We start from the raw sequence: 17,363 nt of genomic DNA, 5'->3' as shown, positions 1-17,363 counted from the left end.
AATGGCGTGACCTTGGTTCACTACAACTTCTGCCTCTGTGGTTCAAGCAATTATGCCCCAGCCTCTCTAGTACTGGGATTACAGGTACATGCCACCATACCTGGCTAATTTTTGTATTTTTTCAGTAAAGACAGGGTTTCACCATGTTGGCCAGGCTGGTCTCAAACCCCTGGCCTTATGTGATCTGCCTGCCTTGGCCTCCCAAAGTGTCGGGATTATAGGCATGAGCCACTGTACCTGGTCAGTTTTTTTTTTGAGATAGGGTCTCACTCTGTCCCTCAGGCTGGAGTGTAGTGAATCGAACATGGCTCACTGCAGCCTTGAACTCTTTTTTTTTTTTTAGATTATAAAAACTTCTTCTTTAATCAAGGTTTAAAACATGAACAGATTTCTTGAATAAAATGGAAAGTTTTCAGTACGCTGAAACATAAATCCACAAGTCACCATACATACAACACCCGGCAGAAAAAAACAAAAACAAGTTTACATGATCCCTGTAACAGCCATGGTCTTAATCTCAGATGCTTCCTCCATCTGCCAAGTGTGTTCTGGATGCACAGCACACTGTGGCTTCTGGGGTCACACTCAGCTGAGGCTGTAGGTCCACAGAGCACTCATCAGGCTGGGCTATTGTGGTGGTGGCTCTACTCAAGAAGCAAAGCAGTTACCAGCACATTCAAACAGTGTATTGAACATCTTTTAAATGTCAAAGTGAGAAACAAGAAGGCAACACAATAATGTCATCAGAAAGATGTTAGGAAGTAAGGACAGCTGTGTAAAACTTTTGGCTGAAAAGCAGCTTGCCAGCTTTATTTCTTCGGCTTCTTGGGTAGTGGGTGCCAGAACAGTAAGATGTGAGGTTCTGGTTCATGGATCATATAATGGACCCAACCCTGACTCTGTTGAACGCCAAGATTTCTCCATTCAGATTCAGACATCAAATGGGTTTTAGGGACCAGCTTGGCTATGTCCTTGGACAGCATTACATGCCAATACTCAAACTCCTCATCATTGTATTTGTTCGAATAGTAAATTTGTTTGTACGACACGATCGCTCCATCTGCTAGCCTTCAGCCCTGTGCCGCCAACCTCCAAGCAACTCCCAGCAGCACCAGCCTTGAACTCTTAAGCTCAAGTGATCCTCCCGCCTCAGCCTCCCAAGTAGCTGGGACCACAGGCAGGCGCTACCAGGCTTGCCTAATTATAAAAATTTTTGTAGAGATGGGATTTCGACATTTTGCCCAGGCTGGTTTGGAACTCCTGAGCCGAAGCGATCCACCCACCTCAGCCTCTCTAAGTACTGGGATTACCAATGTGATCAGTGCTATCTATATCTTGGATTCTATGCTAAGTGCCATAAATCCAATAGTAAATAGGGTAGATACTCTGTGGGTATAGTTTTTCTCTAACTTATTTTTGTAAAATAATACAGGCATATAAAAAAATCCAACAAATATGGAAAGTGAAAAGAAGAAAGTAAAAATCACCTGAAATCTAACAACCTATTCTTAAAAAATAAAATTTAATAGAGGTAAAAACAGGCTAAATTTTGGCAAATCAGCTGTGTAAATGGAGGATAGGGCAATTCTTGATTGCTTTAATTTTTTCTTTTATTTACTCAATTCAGGAAATGAGGGAAATTTAAGTGACTCTAAGCTCTTAGTAAGGAAAACTGTGACATGAAAAATGGAAGAAATTTGGCCATTAGTGCCTGAGGAAGGAAACAGCTTAGCATATGTTAGCCACATCTTAAGTGTTTACAGTTTTAGGGAAATGAAAGTGGGCTTGTTTTGTGTGGTTGTGCAGAAGGTACCCTTGCATCTCAGGATATTAATGGGAGGCACGTTTGGTCCCATATTAAGGAAGGACTTAAATTCCTGGTCTGCTTGTGAAAGAGTAACACAAACAAATCTCCATTTTCCTAAACCTGGACTATTTGAAAAGAGGCTAAAAGCTGACTAGTGAGGCATTTTGTATATGTATTAAATTGTAACAGATAAATTCTAGAGTCTTTAAGGATCTTAGATTTGTAAGAATCTGCTATTCTTTTAGGGACAGTATTTACAAATGATATGAGTGTGGATAAATCGGAGAACTTCCATTCAGAGCAGCTTGACACCAAGAAATTGGCCTGTTGGGATGTAGCAGTTCACCAGGCTGAAGGGTAGGTTATGTAAATCATGTACCAGCTAGAGAGTAGACACTGGACCATGTTACACCTTAATATCTTAATATTTATTTATAGAAGAAAGGTGCTGTGTAACCTAATATATGATAACATCCTGTCAACATGCCTATAGAATAAATAGGCCATTCTTTTATGATTGGGAAAAGTGAGTCTCAAATATTTATCAGGATTGGATTAAGAGACTTTGTTACTGGTCTTCAGAGAAGAGACTAACATTCAGTTTCCCTTTGTTTTTAAGTGCTCTCTACCATATTATTGCTTCTCATTGGAATTGGGCCTTTGAGATAAATAATTGGTTATGGTTGCAAAAGGAGTGTTTTGCATCTTCAAAACACTTTGAAGATGAGCTGGTTATTTTATTCTCAACATTGTCTTTCTACAGCTATTCTAATATCGTCTCCTAGGGATATTTCGAGTACTTAGTTGAAGAAAAGTTTGAATTGTGGACCTCTTGGCGTTAATAGCTACGTGCTCAAAAATTCAAAAATCCTCTTATATATTGCCTCATTTGGTTCCTTTAACAATCCAGTGAGGTAGGTCTCAGGTTTACCTGTCCACGAACATGGATATCTTTCCATTTATTTAGATCTTTTAAAATTATTTTCAACGTATGTGTTTCAATGTGCTTTTTACATGTTGAAAGTAAAGTATGAAGACATTTTGTAGTTTTCATAGTGTTAGTTTTATACTTTATTAACTTTATTCTTAAAGTGTAGTATTCTCTTTGATGCTATTGTGAATAGAATTATTTTCTTAATTTCATTTATGGTTATTCATTGCAAGTGTATAAAAATACAGGTGCATGCCTGTAATCCCAGCTACTCAGGAGGCTGAGGCAGGAGAATTGCCTGAACCCAGGACGCGGAGGTTGCGGTGAGCCGAGATTGCGCCATTGCACTCCAGCCTGGGTAACAAGAGTGAAACTCCGTCTCAAAAAAAAAAAAAAATACAGTTGATTATTGAATATTGATCTTGTATCCTGCTACATTGCTAAATTGATTAATTCCAGTAGTTTTTTTGTTTTGTTTTGTTTTGTTTTGTTTTGTTTTGTTTTGAGACTGAGTTTTGCTCTTGTTGCCCAGGCTAGAGTGCAATGGCGTGATCTCGGCTCACTGCAACCTCTGCCTCCTGGGTTCAAGTGATTCTCCTGTCTCAGCCTCCCCAGTAGCTGGGATTACAGGCATGTGCCATCATGCCCAGCTAATTTTCTATTTTTACTAGAGACGGGATTTCTCCATGTTGGTCAGGCTGGTCTTGAACTTCCAACCTCAAGTGATCCGCCCACCTTGGCCTCCCAAAGTTCTAGGATTACAGGTGTGACCTACCGCACCTGGCCAGTTTTTTAGAGGGTTCATTAAGATTTTCCATAGATAGTAGTTTCTGTTTCCTTATCTAAAGGTTTCATTCACCCATGGTCAACTGCCTTCAAAACTATTAAGGGGAAAATTCCAGAAATAAACAGCTTGTTTTAAATTGTGTGCCATTCTGAGTATCGTGATGAAACCTGTCTCCATCTAACTACATCCTGCCTGAAATGGGAATCATCCCTTTGTCCAGTGTATCAATGCTCTATACACTTACCTGCCTGTCAGTCATTTAGTAGCCCTCTTGACTGTTATAGTACCCAGTATTATGGTGCTTGTGTTCCGGTGACTCTGTTTTAATTAAGAAGGTCCCCAAAGCACAAAGAGTGGTGATGCTGGTGACATATTTTTTATCATTACTTTATTATTATTGTTGCTAATATCTTTCTGTGCCTAATTTATAATTTAAACTTTATCATAGGTATGTATGTATAGGAAAAACATAATATTTAGGGTTCAGTACTGTCTGTGGTTTTAGGCATCCACTGAGATCCTGGAACCTTATGAGCTCATGCCATCTATAAATAGTTTTACTCCTTCCCTTCTGATTTGGGTGCCTTTTATTTCATTTTCTTGCCCAATTACCCTTGCTGGAACTCTGAGTATAATGTTGGATAGACGTAGTGATTGTAGGCACCCTTGTCTTATTCCTCATCTTAGATATCCTTGTCTTATTCCTGATCTTAGGGAGAAATTCAGACTTTCACCATAAGTATGATGTTATCTGTGGGTCTTTTTAAATCCGTTTATCAGGTTGAGGAAATTTCTGTTTCTCTTTTTTTGAGTCTTTTTATCTGAAACAAAGGCATGTTGAATTTTATCAAATGCTTGTTTTGCATCCATTGAGATGATCATGTGCTTTTTGTCTTTCATTCTATTGATAGGGTGTTTTACACCAGTTAATGTTGGAGGTGAATGAAAATGAAGACACAACATACCAAAATCTATGTGATGCAACTAAAGCAATATTTAGAGAAAAATGTACAGCTATACATGCCTATTTTAAAATGGAAGAAATATCTCAAATCACTAACAACCTTGCATTCTTGAGATAACTGTCACTTGTTCGTGGTATATAATGCGTATAAAATACTGCTGGATTCAGTTTGCTAGTACTTGGTTGAGAATTTTTGTCTATATCCATAGGGATATGGGCCTGTGGTTTTCTTGTGATGTCCTTGTCTGTTTTTGGTATTGTTAATACTAAACCTTATGAAATAAGTTGAGACATGCTCCCACCCTTTTTTGTTTTTCGGAACACTTTTTGAAGGAATAACATTAAATTTTCTTTTCAATGTTTGGTAGAATTGACCAGTGAAGTCATCTGGATGTGGGCTTTTCTTAGATACCCTTGTTTCAATATCTTCATTTGTTAGAGGCCTATTCAGGTTGTCTGTTTTTTCTTGAGTCAGCTTCAGTAGTTTATGTGTTTCTAGAAATTTGTTTCATCTAAATTATCTAATTTATTAGTTTACAGTTGTTTATAGTCTTCCCTTATAATCCTTATTTCTATAATCCTTTTGCCTCCCTCTTACTCCTGATTTTATTTTGTTAATTAATTAATTTTTTTGAGACGGAGTTTCACTCTGTTGCCCACAGGCTGGAGTGCAGTGGCGCAATCTTAGCTCACGGCAACATCTGCCTCCCTAGTTCAAGTGATTCTTCTGCCTCCGCCTTCTGAGCGCCACCATGCCTGGTTAATGTTTTTGTATTTTTAGTAGAGACGGGGCCATGCTGGTCAGGCTAGTCTCAAGCTCCTGACCTCAAATGATCTGCCTGCCTTGGCCTCCCAAAGCGCTGGTACTACAGGCGCGAGCCACAATGCTCAGGCCTCCTGATTTTAATAGTTTGAGTCTTTTATTTGTTTGCAGTCATTCTAGGTAAAAGTTTGTCAGTTTTGTTTATGTTTTTTAAAGAACCAGCTTTTGGTTTTGTGTAGTGTTCCCAGTTGTTTTTCTATTCTCTATTTACCCCTGCTCTAATCTTTATTATTTCTTTTCTTCTGCTTGCTTTATTTAGTTTTTATTTTGCTCTTCTTATTCCAGTATCTTAAGGTGAAAGGTTAGTGATTTGAGATATTCCTTCCTTTTTAAAACAGGCATTTATAGCTGTACATTTTTCTTGAAATACTGCTTTAGTTGCATCACATAGATTTTGGTATGTTGTGTCTTCATTTTCATTCATCTTAAAGTATTTTCTAGTGTCCTTTGTGATTTCTTCATTGACCCACTGGTTACTTAGAAGTGTGTTTAACATGCACATATTTGTGAGTTACCCCACTTTTTTCCTGTCACTGTTTTCTAATTTCATCCCATTGTAGGTGGAGACCATATATTATGTTAGGTTAGTGTAAAAATAATTGTGTTTTTTTGCCATTACTTTAAATGGCAAAAACCGTGATTACTTTTGTACCAGCCTAATATGATTTAAATTTTTTAAAAGTTTATTGAGGTTTGTTTTGTGTCCTAGTATATGGTCTGTCTTGGAGAATGTTTCTCATACACTTAAGAATGCTATTGTTGTTAGGTGAAATACTCCACAGATGTATGTTAGGTTTAGTTGGTTTATTGTTTTTTTCAAGTGTTTGATTTCCTTGTTTTTCTGTTTCGTTCTATTCATTGGAAGTGGGGTATTGCAGTGTCCAAGCAATTGTTGAATTCGTTTTCCTTTTATTACTTTTCGCTTCGTATATTTTAGGCTCTGTGTGTGATATATATATGCTTAAAAATGTTACAGTGTTGATCTGTTATCCCCTTTATCATTATAAAATGCCCTTTTTTATTTCTTTTGTTTAAAGTCTATTTTGATATTAGTATGGCCACTACAGCTTTCTTGTGGTTGCCGTTTGTATGATATCTTTTATTTTCGATTCTTTTGTATCTTTGAGTCTAATGTGTGTCTTTTGTAGGCAGCATATAGTTGAATTTTGTTTTTTATTCAGCCCAACATTTTCTGCCTTTTGGTTGGAATATTTCATACATTCACCTTTAATGTTACTATAGTTGGACTTAAGTCTGGACTTTACTTTTGTTTCCTATGTTTCCTTTACTTTTCCTGCTTTGTTTTGTATTAAGCAAATATTTTCTAGCTAACACTTTTAACACTTTTCCTTTGTAATTTTTTCAACATGTTTTGAGTGTTTTTCTTAGAGGTTGCTTTAGGGCTTACAATATGAATCTCATTGGAATCTCCTTCATGTGTACATTAGCTTATTTCAGTGAGACAAAGAAGCCCTTTTATACAGTTCATTTTCAGCTTTCTCTCTCTCTCTCTCTCTGTGTGTGTGTGTGTGTAATTATTAGTCTACACAGTGCATCTAGATATATTACAAACCTAACAATACCTTATTATAATTATTATGTTACATAGTTTTATGTCTTTAAAGAAGCCAAGGGAAGGAGAGAGCCAGGACATATTTACATCATTTGTCATACTACCTTATTTGCCTTTTCTGGATTTTCTTCATTTGTTCCTTTGGATCTGAGCTACTATCTGAAGTACTTTTCTTAGTACAATACAGCTTTGCTTCCACTAATTTCCTCTGTGCTTCTATCTGTAAATGTTAAAATTTTGAAGATGTAATTCTATACATATTGTTATATACAATAGTTTTTTAAAACCAGTTATGAAAGGAGAAGTAAGAGTGCATTTATACTGCCAAATTACATAATTACCTTTACCAGTGCTCTTTGTTTTTTCCACGTGAATTTGAATTACTGTCTTAGTCTTTCGTTTTCAGCCTGAAGAACTTCATTTAGTGTTTTTTTTGTATGGAGTATCTGCTACTGATGAATCTTCTCAGTTTAAATTAAAAAAAAATTTTTTTTAGAGACAGGGTTTTGCTCTGTTGCCTGCTCTGGAGTGCAGTGGTATGATTATAGCTTACTGCAACCTAGAATTCTTGGGATCAAGTGATCGACCTCAGCCTCTTGAGTAGCTAGGATTATAGGTGTGCACCACTACACTGGGCTACCTTTTAAATGTTTGTTTGTTTGTTTGTTTTTTGTAGAGATGGGGTCTTGCTTTGTTTTCCAGTCTTGTCTCAAACTCCTGGATTTAAGCAGTCCTCCTGCTTCAGCCTCCCAAAGTGCTGGGATTACAGGTGTGAGTCCCTTTGCCAGCCTGTTTTTAAATTTTAAATGTCTTTGCCTTCCTTTTTTCTTTGTTTTTAAACATTTTTTACTACTAATATGTCTTGGTGTGGCTCTCTTTGCACTTACCTTACTTGTGGTTTCTTGAGCTACATTGATGTCTAGATTATTTGCCACCAAATTTGGGAAGCTTTCAGCTATTATTTCTTGGATTTTATTTTTTCCTGTTCCTTTTTCTATCTGCTCTCTTTCTGGTACTCACATTATGCCTATGTTGGTGTCTTTATTGGTGTCCCATGTTTTCTGAGAATCTGTTTATTTTTCATCATTCTTTTTGTTCTTTGGATTGCATAATTTCTATAGATTTACCTCCAAGTTTGCTGATCTTTCTTTTTCCAGTTTAAGTTTACTTTTGAGTCTCTTTTGTGAATATCTTTGTTACTGTAATGACAGAAGTTCTGTTTTTTAAAAATAATATCTATTTCTAGTGGCATTCTAGATGTATCATACCTTCCTTTACTTCTTTAAGTATGATTAGTTTTATTCCTTTGAACATACTTAAGATTGTTTCTCTGAGGTATTTATTAAATCTGACATCTAGTCTGTCTCACAGGTGATTTCTGTTGCCTGCTTTTCCCCCTGTGTTTATGTCACACTTTTCTGTTTCTTTACATGTCATAGTTTGTTGTTAACAATAGTGTAGCAGCTCTTAATACTGGTCCCTACTCCCTTGGGTGTGTTACTGTTTTTTGATTTTTGAACAAATGTCCGGCTGGATCGTTTTAGTGTGGTCTCCTTTTGCCACAATAAGCAGCTGCTGATGTTGCTTTTTAGAGGGCATATCATTGAACATGAGCACTGTCATCTTCAGCTGGACTCTGTTAAGCTGTCTGCTTATGCTGGTGTCACACCTGGCTGTTAGGATCCACTCATTGCCAGCTGATTGCCCTGTTGTTTTCAACAATGCTCTAGAGCCTAACTTTTTCCACAGTCTGATCCAATTAAATTTGGGCTCCTTTACAAAAATAATTTTTTAGGCTAGTGTTTGAGGTTTGTTCTGACCCAAGGAGAACCCTTCTTAGTTGTCTCTTTGGTTTTCTCTGGTAAACCAGTAGACTTATGGTTTAGCTTGTATCTCTCATGAAGCTGCAAGCCTCCTCTTAATTGCTACATTGTATTTGAGGGTGCCTTTAGCTTTGAACTTCTCCAGTCTGTTTAACATAAAGACACTTCATTTAGGGAGAGATTGGGAGCAGAGGTTGGGAATGTGGCATTCTTCTCTCTGAGTAACATTCCTGCTGTAGGAACAGGGTACTGGCTGTCGGCAGTACTCTGGTCTTTCTGCTCACCTCTCCCAACATGGAACCTCCACCCTATGAAAGAGCTGGGATGAGACACTGGAGGCCCAATTGTGCTGTCCTTGAAGTAGAGATTTCCTTTTATGAATGGGAATGGGTGTGAGAAGGGAGACTTGAACCTCTAAGATGCACCTGTCTCAAGTTTATCTTCTTCAATATGTAGCTAGGATGGGGGTGAGGATTGGGGGTAGAGGAGAAATGCAAGTGACCTGCTCCTCCCGGGAAGATACCATAGCCTTACATTGGGAAGTTAGGAGAGAAGAAGCCCTTTGATCTTGGTGACACTCCCTGGAATGGAATTTCTGTCATGTTGAGCTGAGACGGGAAAAGAGGGGAGTTGGTTACAGTTCAAATGCCACATATTCTTGCTATTCTTTCTGAGTTTTAGCAGATATCCAGTAACTGTAGTCATTTTCTGTATGCCTTAGGACAGTTTCCAAACACTTTTTTTTTTTTTTTTTTTTGACAGAGTCTCGCTCTGTCACCCAGGCTGGAGTGCAGTGGTGTGGTCTTGGCTCACTGCAACCTCTGCCTCCCAGGTTCAAGTGATTCTTGTGCTTCAGCCTCCTGAGTAGTAACTGCGATTACAGGTGCCCACCACCACACTCGGCTAATATTTGTATTTTTTAGTAGAGATGGGGTTTTACCATGTTGCCCAGGCTGGTCTCAAACTCCTGGCCTCAAGTGATCCACCTGCCTTGGCCTCCCAAAGTGCTGGGATTATAGATGTGAGCCACTGTGCCTGGCCAGTTTCCAAAAACCTTGAATGGTTGTTTTATAAAAATAATTTTACCAGTTATGCTTGTTTCAATGGGGAACAAGGTTGTAGAGAGCCTCATGCCACCTTTCTGAAAATGGAACCCCAGCTATGAATATTCTTGTTTGTGCTTCCTATTGACACAAGCAAGACTTTTTTTTCTTCAAGATTTTATTTATTTTTAGAGACAGTGTTGTGCTCTGTCCACCCAGGCTGAAGTGCAGTGGCACCATCATAGCTTGCTGAAGCCTTGAATTTCTGGGCTCAAGTGAGCCTCCCACCTCAGTCTCCTGATTAGCTGGAACTACAGGCACATGCCTACTGCATTTGCCTAATTTAAATACTTTTTTTGTAGAGACAGGGTCTCACTTTGTTGCCCAGGGTAGTCTCAAACCCAGGTGTAAAGAGATCCTCCTGCCGTGGCCTGCCAAAGTGTTGGGATTACAGACAGGTGTGAGCCACCATGCCCGGCCAAGAATTACTTTAGGTTAGAAATCCTGAGTTACAGGGTATACAAATGGAAATAAATTCGCACAGTCATATAAAGTTGAAGAAACTAGTTAGTTGTACCAAATAATACTACCACCACAAGATGTTAGAATTCCTGTTGATACACTTTTCTCCAACCCTTGGTATTGTCACTGGCCATCTTAATCTTTGCTTGTTTATGTAGATATGAAGTGGTATCATTGTGGTCTTAATTTACCTTTCCCTGTTCTTGGCCTCTGTGTTTTTTCTTTTGTGCATTTTGGATACTCATCCTTTGAATATATGTGAACCAAAATTTTGTTTGATTTTGTGGCTTGTCCTTTTACCTGATGGTGTCTTTTGCTAAATAACAGCTTTACTTTTAATGTAGTTGAGTTTATCAAACTTTAAGAAATTCTTTCCTATCCCTAGTTCAGAAAGATAATTGTCTTTCTCTCTCTCTCTTTTTGAGACAGGGTCTTGCTGTGTGTCCCAGGCTGGAGTGTAGGTGCGATCATAGCTCACTGCAACCTTGAGCTCCTGGGCTCAAGCTGTCCTCCTGCCTCAGTGCTTGTCCTAAGTAGCTGAGACTACAGGCTACAGGCGTGCAGAAAGATAATTTTTTACATTGTCTTAAGAGTTTAAAACTTTCTACCCTTTACTTTTATATTCTTAATGTACCTGGCTTTTATGAATGTGTGTGAAACAGGCATCTGAAAGTCAATCTAAAAGGAAGAAGCTGAGGCAAAATTAATTTAGAGAGTTTATTTGGGCCAAGGTTGAGTATAGCTGCCTGGGGCACGCAAGTTGCCTTGGGGAATGCCTTTATTACAAAGAAGTTTTTAAAAGCAAAAAAGGGGATAAAGAGTGGGTTAATTAAAAAGTTATTTGTCGGCTGGGCACAGTGGCTCATGTCTGTAATCGCAGCACATTGGGAGGCCAAGGCAGGAGGATCACTTGAGGTCAGGAGTTTGAGACCTGCCTGACCAACATGGCAAAACCCCATCTCTACTAAAAATACAAAAACATTAGCCCTGAATGGTGCTGCAGGTCTGTCATCCCAGCTACAGGGGTGGCTGAGGAAGGAGAATTGCTTGAACCCTGGAGGTGGAGGTTGCAGTGAGCCAAGATTACCTGGGCAACAGAGCGAGACTCTGTCTCAAAAAAAAAAAAAAAAAAACACCTTATTTGTCAGGGGCCAGGTGCCATGGCTCATGCCTGTAATCCCAGCACTTTGGGAAGCCGAGGTGGGCAGATCACAAGGTCAGCAGTTTGAGACAGGCCTGGCCAACATAGTGAAACCCCATCTCTACTGAAAATCCAAAAATTAGCTGAGTGTGGTGCCAGGTGTCTGTAGTCCTAGCTACTTGGGAGGCTGAGGCAGGAGAATTGCTTGAACCTGGGAGGTGGATGTTGCAGGGAGCTGAGTCCGTGCCACTGCACTCCAGCCTGGGCGACAGGGCAAGACTCTGTCTCAAAAAAAAAGGTTATTTGTCAGGAATCCTCATTGGTTTTCAAAAATAACATTGATTGGCTATACATTGTTGAACTGTAGAGTGTGGTTTATGGTATCTGGCATGTGGCATTGTTAGGTTACTTTAGAGCTACTTGTGGCAATAGCAAGCAGTTTCAAGAGAGGATTGATTACATAGCAAAGGGGAGTAGGAACTCATTGCTGTCTCATTTTAATGCCTCTCTGGGTGAGATCATTTTAAAAGGGCTCACATATATATATGTGTGTATATATGTATATATACACACATATGTGTATATATATGTATATATATACACACACGCATGTGTGTATATATGTATATATATATACACACACGTGTGTGTATATATACACACATTTGAGAAAAAAATTGAGAAAAAATATATATGTGAATATATATACGTATATATACACACATATGTATGTGTATATATGTAACCAAAAATCTTTATTAAATTGACATATTCAAGGGAAGCTGACTTAAAAAGCTGAGCAGAATCATCTCATACATATATACACATATGTATGTGTATATATGTATGTATATACACACATATATTTTTTCTCAAATTTTATCTTTTCCATGTAGATAGCTAATTGACCAGCCCCATTTACTGAATAGTCTCTCCTTTCCTCATGAATCTACAGAGCCTTTTAGGAAAATTTGATATGACATATCTGCATGAGTTGATTTAGGGGTTCTCTTTCTTTTCCATTGGTCAGCTTATGCAGCCTTATGCTGTTAACCACACCATTTTAATTACTGTAGCTGTATAAATAGTTTTGATGTCATAAAGGAAAAGTGTTTTGCTTTCTTCAGGAGCATTTCATTGCATTCAAAGATTTTAAATTTTTAAGTAGCTTTGAGAAAAATATTTATCCATCTTTATATATGTTAAGTAGCAGACATGAAATTCAGTATGTACTGACAACATCATTTTAACAGTGTTGAAAGAAATGGGAGAAGAAAATATGTGATGGTTATGCTTTGTTTATTGCCTCAGAGATTACTTTTTTTTTTCTTTTTTAAATATAGGAACCGTTTTGATCAAAAGTAACAGTGGTCAGTTGATGTTGGTATCCCCTCAACAAGCTGTAACAAGAGCCGAGACCACAAGTAACATAACTTCAAGGCCAGCAGTACCAGCGAATCCTCAAACAGTCAAAATCTGTACAGTGCCGGTAATATACCTTAAAGATTTTTCATCTTTCTTTGTTTCTCAGCTATAATTTTCATATAAATGTTTTGTACATGTTTGTTAGTAAAAAATAATATAAGATGATTCTGCTCAGCTTTTTAAGTCAGCTTCCCTTGAATATGTCAATTTAATAAAGATTTTTGGTTTTGTCCTTTGATAATTACCAGAATAGTAAATTCAGTCTTTACATTTCAGATTTTATGTCCTCAAAGGAATGTTCAGAGGTCTATTTGCATTTTGTTTGTTTGTTTGTTTGTTTGTTTTTTGTTGTTGTTTTTTCTTTTTGAGACAGGATCTCATTCTGTCTCCAGGAGTGCAGTTTCGTGAACATGGCTCACTTGGTTCACTGCACCCTCAAGCTCCTGAGCTAGGGTAATCCTCCTGCCTCAGGCTCCCATGTAGTTGGGACCACAGCCGCATGCCACCATGCCTGGCTACTTTTTAAATGTTTTTTGCAGAGATAGTGTTTCGCTTTGTTGCTCAGGCTGGTTTTGAATTCCTGGGCTCTTGATAATCCTCCTGCCTTGGCCTCCCAAAGTGCTGGGATTACAGGTGTGAACCACCATACTTGGCCAGTTCTGCTTTAATTTTAATTTTTGGTAAATAGTAAAATTCCAGTTTATACATTTTTATTTATATGTTACAGAAATTATCTTTAAGACATACAGAAACCTGCCATATTTCATTAACTTGGCATTGTTAGAATGACATATTTTACATTCATGGTGTTTTTTTTTAGATAACTGGTACTTGTTTGATTGAGTTAAAAATATTTTACGGATATTTTATTTAAATAGAAAATGCTGAATGTAGTTTAGCGTTTTCTTGATGACTCAGGCTCATTGTAATGACAGATTGCATTGCTTTTTGTTGTAATCATTCTCTGCCAGTTTTTTTCATTTTTGTGCTCTGCTAATTTGATTCTTGGTTCTGAAACAGTTATTTTCTCTGTTACCATATCTATCAATAATAGCTGCTCCTCCCCTTTCTAGTTTGGTTTAACTGCTGTGGAAAATATAGGTTAGCAGGTTTTTGTTTATAATTAAATATTACATAAGAATCTATATTTTTTTCTGTATGAACCAAAGAGTCAAGATTGAGATTTTAATGTTGAATACTGTAATATTTATTTAGTTTCAAATTTCAGATAAATGAGTTATTTATCGAATCAGTTGCCTCCTTGGAAATATGCAGTGAGTGTCCTCTGGCCAGTCAACCAGTTAGGTTTATAGTATAGAATGTGCACAGTGCATTAAACACATAAGGTTATAAAACCAGTCATGACAAATACATTTGGTGTCATAAAGTGTTCTAATGTTCACCATAGTACTGATTTTAAATTACTAACACCAATGACTTTGTGTTATCTTGCTCCTCTCTACCGGCAAGAACTCTAGCTCACAATTAATCAAGAAAGTGGCAGTGGCACCTGTTAAAAAATTGGCACAAATAGGAACTACTGTGGTAACCACTGTTCCGAAGCCTTCCTCAGTACAAGTAAGTTGTACTGGCCGTTTGTGCACTGGTTATTATCTTATCTTTTTAAAAATCATTTAGCTATCTCCTGCCAGATATATAAGTTACTGTGTGACATTGAAAATAGCAATTCAGTGGCACTTATCAAACTGGGAACTGTTGGAGGTATGGGAAACAAGATAAACATGGTGTATATTCTTGGAATACCAGTTTTACTTAAGTGTATTAAATTAATACAAATCTGTCTAATAGCCATGTATTGCAGTATCTAGAAGGAGGTGCTGAGATAAAATTTGGGATATGTATGGATAAATACCCATGGAAGGAAAGGAGAGTAGGTAAGAGTTTGAACTAGATGCAGGCCCAATAAAGCCTTAGCCAGCCTAGTGGAGAACTTTGGAGCACATGTGTCCTGTCAGCATTGTCCCACTATGGGCTAACATGGTTGGCTGTGCTTTAATTACTAGTCTCTGTTCAGTTTTTGGATGTGGGCTCCCCTCAGAAAGTTACCTTTGGGCAAGGTGATCCTCTGCAGCTGAGGGAAGCCTGACGGAACTGATAAATGGAGGCTAATATCATTCCCAGCAGCTAGCTAGGACAGTACATATCACTCCTTGTCATGCTTCATCACAGGCTACTCCTTGCATCATTTGGATCTGTTGCCTCATATATGTTGGAGATCTCATATTCTGGGATTCTCATGTGTTTCTTCTTTGGGGAAACAAAGAGGAGGTTAATACAACGAACTGCAGTCCCCAATGCTGCAGCTGATCTCTGGGAGCACCTGATAGTAATAATTTCCCTCTTCTACTGTCTCTTACTAGATTCCCTTCACCCTCAACTACCACCTATACTGATCTTCATAACTTAACTGATAACATGACCAGACCCTCATCTCTGAGTGGCCTATGGTCTTAATAACCATGTTCTTTTGAGGTCAGGGTTGCTACAGTTGTCTATTTATCGTCACAATTGGGCAAGGAAATACAAGGAGTCATTTAAGTGAATCACCTGAATCACGTGAATTCACCACACATACTTCTTTTTGCCTCCATTGTGTAATAGCCCTACCTCCTCCAGATGATGGGAGTCAATTACTCTTCCTAAGTATTACTCCTCTCTTTCCTGCTGAATTGTGGTTGCAAGGAACCAGAGTATAGTTATAGTGTCTATTTTATTTAATTATCTATTTTTGATGGAGTCTTCCCTCTCGCACAGGCTGGAGTGCAGTGGTGCAATTTGGCTCACTGCAACCTCTACCTCCTGGGTTCCAGCGATTCTCCTGCTTCAGCCTCCTGAGTAGCTGGAATAACAGGCGTGTACCACCACGCCCAGCTGATTTTTTGTATTTTTAGTAAGGTTGGGGTTTCACCATGTTGGCCAGGATGGTATTGAACTCCTGACTACGTAATCCGTCTACATCAGCCTTCCAAAATGTTGGGATTACAGATGTGAACCACCATGCGTGGCTCTTAGTGTCTATTCTTAGTGTCTATTTATAGGGACTCTTGCTTTGTCCTTTGGCGGAGGTGTTTGCTTCTTGTGGGCAGAAATGGGAGACACAAAGTCCTCCAGTGAGTCTTTGTTGTGAGTGATGGTAAGTGGAGCCATTCATACTTCTTCTCCTTGATTCCTGAATCTATGGGTTTGTCCTATTGGGGACATAGTACCGTATGGAAATTTTTGATTAAATGAGTATGCTGAGTGTGGGAGGGTGGAATCCCATTCTCATAGAGTATTGCCTCTGTGTGTGTACTTCACCTGTACCTCCTGCAGGCTATTCTAATATTTTACTAGACTCCTAGTTTCTGAGTCAAGACATATGTGATACAACCAGTGAGTCCCATAGTCCTGGGACTATGCATCTTCTTGGAGCATGTGTAATCCCATGCTAGTGGATCAGACCCGCTTTTGGTGTTCCAAACTTTATTTAACCATACTGCTCACATTCTTTTCCTCTAACAGAAATGATGAGCAGTGAATCTGGTTTTAAACCTAGTATTTTTCTACTAATATCATTTATTGGCACTTAACATGATACTTTTTAAGGTACCTTACATTCATCATCTGCTTTATCCTTGTGACTATACTATAAGGAAATGTTATCTCCATTTTATGTGAGAGGTTTAGAAGCTTGCCTGATTTATGCTAGTATGTGGCAGAGTGAGGATTTGAGCCTTTATCTGACTTTAATGACCTATGTACTGATTATCTCAAAACCTAGTGTATTTTTTTCTAAACATAAATTCTGAGGAGACTATTGGGCCAAAGAGTATAAATTTAGGCCTATTGATAGCTACTATCATATTGTTTTATGAAGAAGTTAACCACTTTAGACTATCAGTACTTTGAGTATATCAGTTTTTCATTGGATGTAGTTCTGAAAGATTGTGTACATAAATAACATCACAGGTTAAAAAAATATATTGCAGAGAAAAAACATACTTAGCAACATGGTATTAGATACTTAAGATTGCCCTTTGTACATTATGGCTTTTCAGGATACAGAGAGCAAATTATGTTGTGCTGGGATAACTGAAGGAACTCCACTACTTCTTCAGGGCCCTTTTGGGAGCCAGTTTAGTGGTAAAGTGAGTTTCTTGTATATTACTTCTTAGAGTGTATTAGGGATTTTTCGTATCTGTGGACTTTAATCTGTCCCCTGCCAGGTACAGCCACAATTCTATTTCTGTGCTCTCTGAATATTCGTTGAAGTGTTAACAGCTCTAGAACATGAAAGCTTGTGTTCATTTACTTAGTAATTATAGTTGGTGAACACTAATTATATTTGTAGTTAAAATATTTAAAAAATAGAGATGAGATCTCACTCTGTTGCCCAGGCTGTTCTTGAACTCCTGGGGCTCAAGCAAATCCTCCCACCTTGGCCTCACAAAATATTGGGATTGTAGGTATCAGCCACTGTACCCAGCCTATATTAGTAGTTTTTTTTTTTTTTTTTTAAGATGG

At 38.1% G+C, this 17,363-nt stretch overlaps 2 protein-coding genes across 5 annotated transcripts in view; one reads left to right on the top strand and one right to left on the bottom strand.

The window, feature by feature from the left end:
• Window positions 1-17,363, top strand: part of TAF4B (TATA-box binding protein associated factor 4b) — a 157,989-nt gene that overhangs the window by 7,409 nt on the left and 133,217 nt on the right. For 3 of the 4 annotated variants that reach the window (XM_037727905.1, XM_017498239.2, XM_017498228.2), the window contains exons 2-3: window positions 12,758-12,903; window positions 14,310-14,417. In XM_037727905.1, the coding sequence (XP_037583833.1) occupies window positions 12,758-12,903; window positions 14,310-14,417 (254 nt within the window). The remainder of the gene's footprint in view (window positions 1-12,757; window positions 12,904-14,309; window positions 14,418-17,363) is intronic. The other variant, XM_017498249.2, reaches the window with a different exon arrangement.
• On the bottom strand, window positions 329-1,070 carry LOC108281857 (cyclin-dependent kinases regulatory subunit 1-like; the record flags this gene model as incomplete). Its single annotated transcript, XM_037727755.1, has 1 exon — window positions 329-1,070. A coding segment is annotated over one exon (261 nt), but the record flags the coding sequence as incomplete, so codon positions are not given.

This window comes from Cebus imitator, unplaced genomic scaffold (assembly GCF_001604975.1).
Source record: "Cebus imitator isolate Cc_AM_T3 unplaced genomic scaffold, Cebus_imitator-1.0 Scaffold12, whole genome shotgun sequence".
NCBI lineage: Eukaryota > Metazoa > Chordata > Mammalia > Primates > Cebidae > Cebus > Cebus imitator.
Note: the sequence above shows the minus strand (reverse complement) of the source record. Positions and strands in the feature narration are given on the sequence as shown.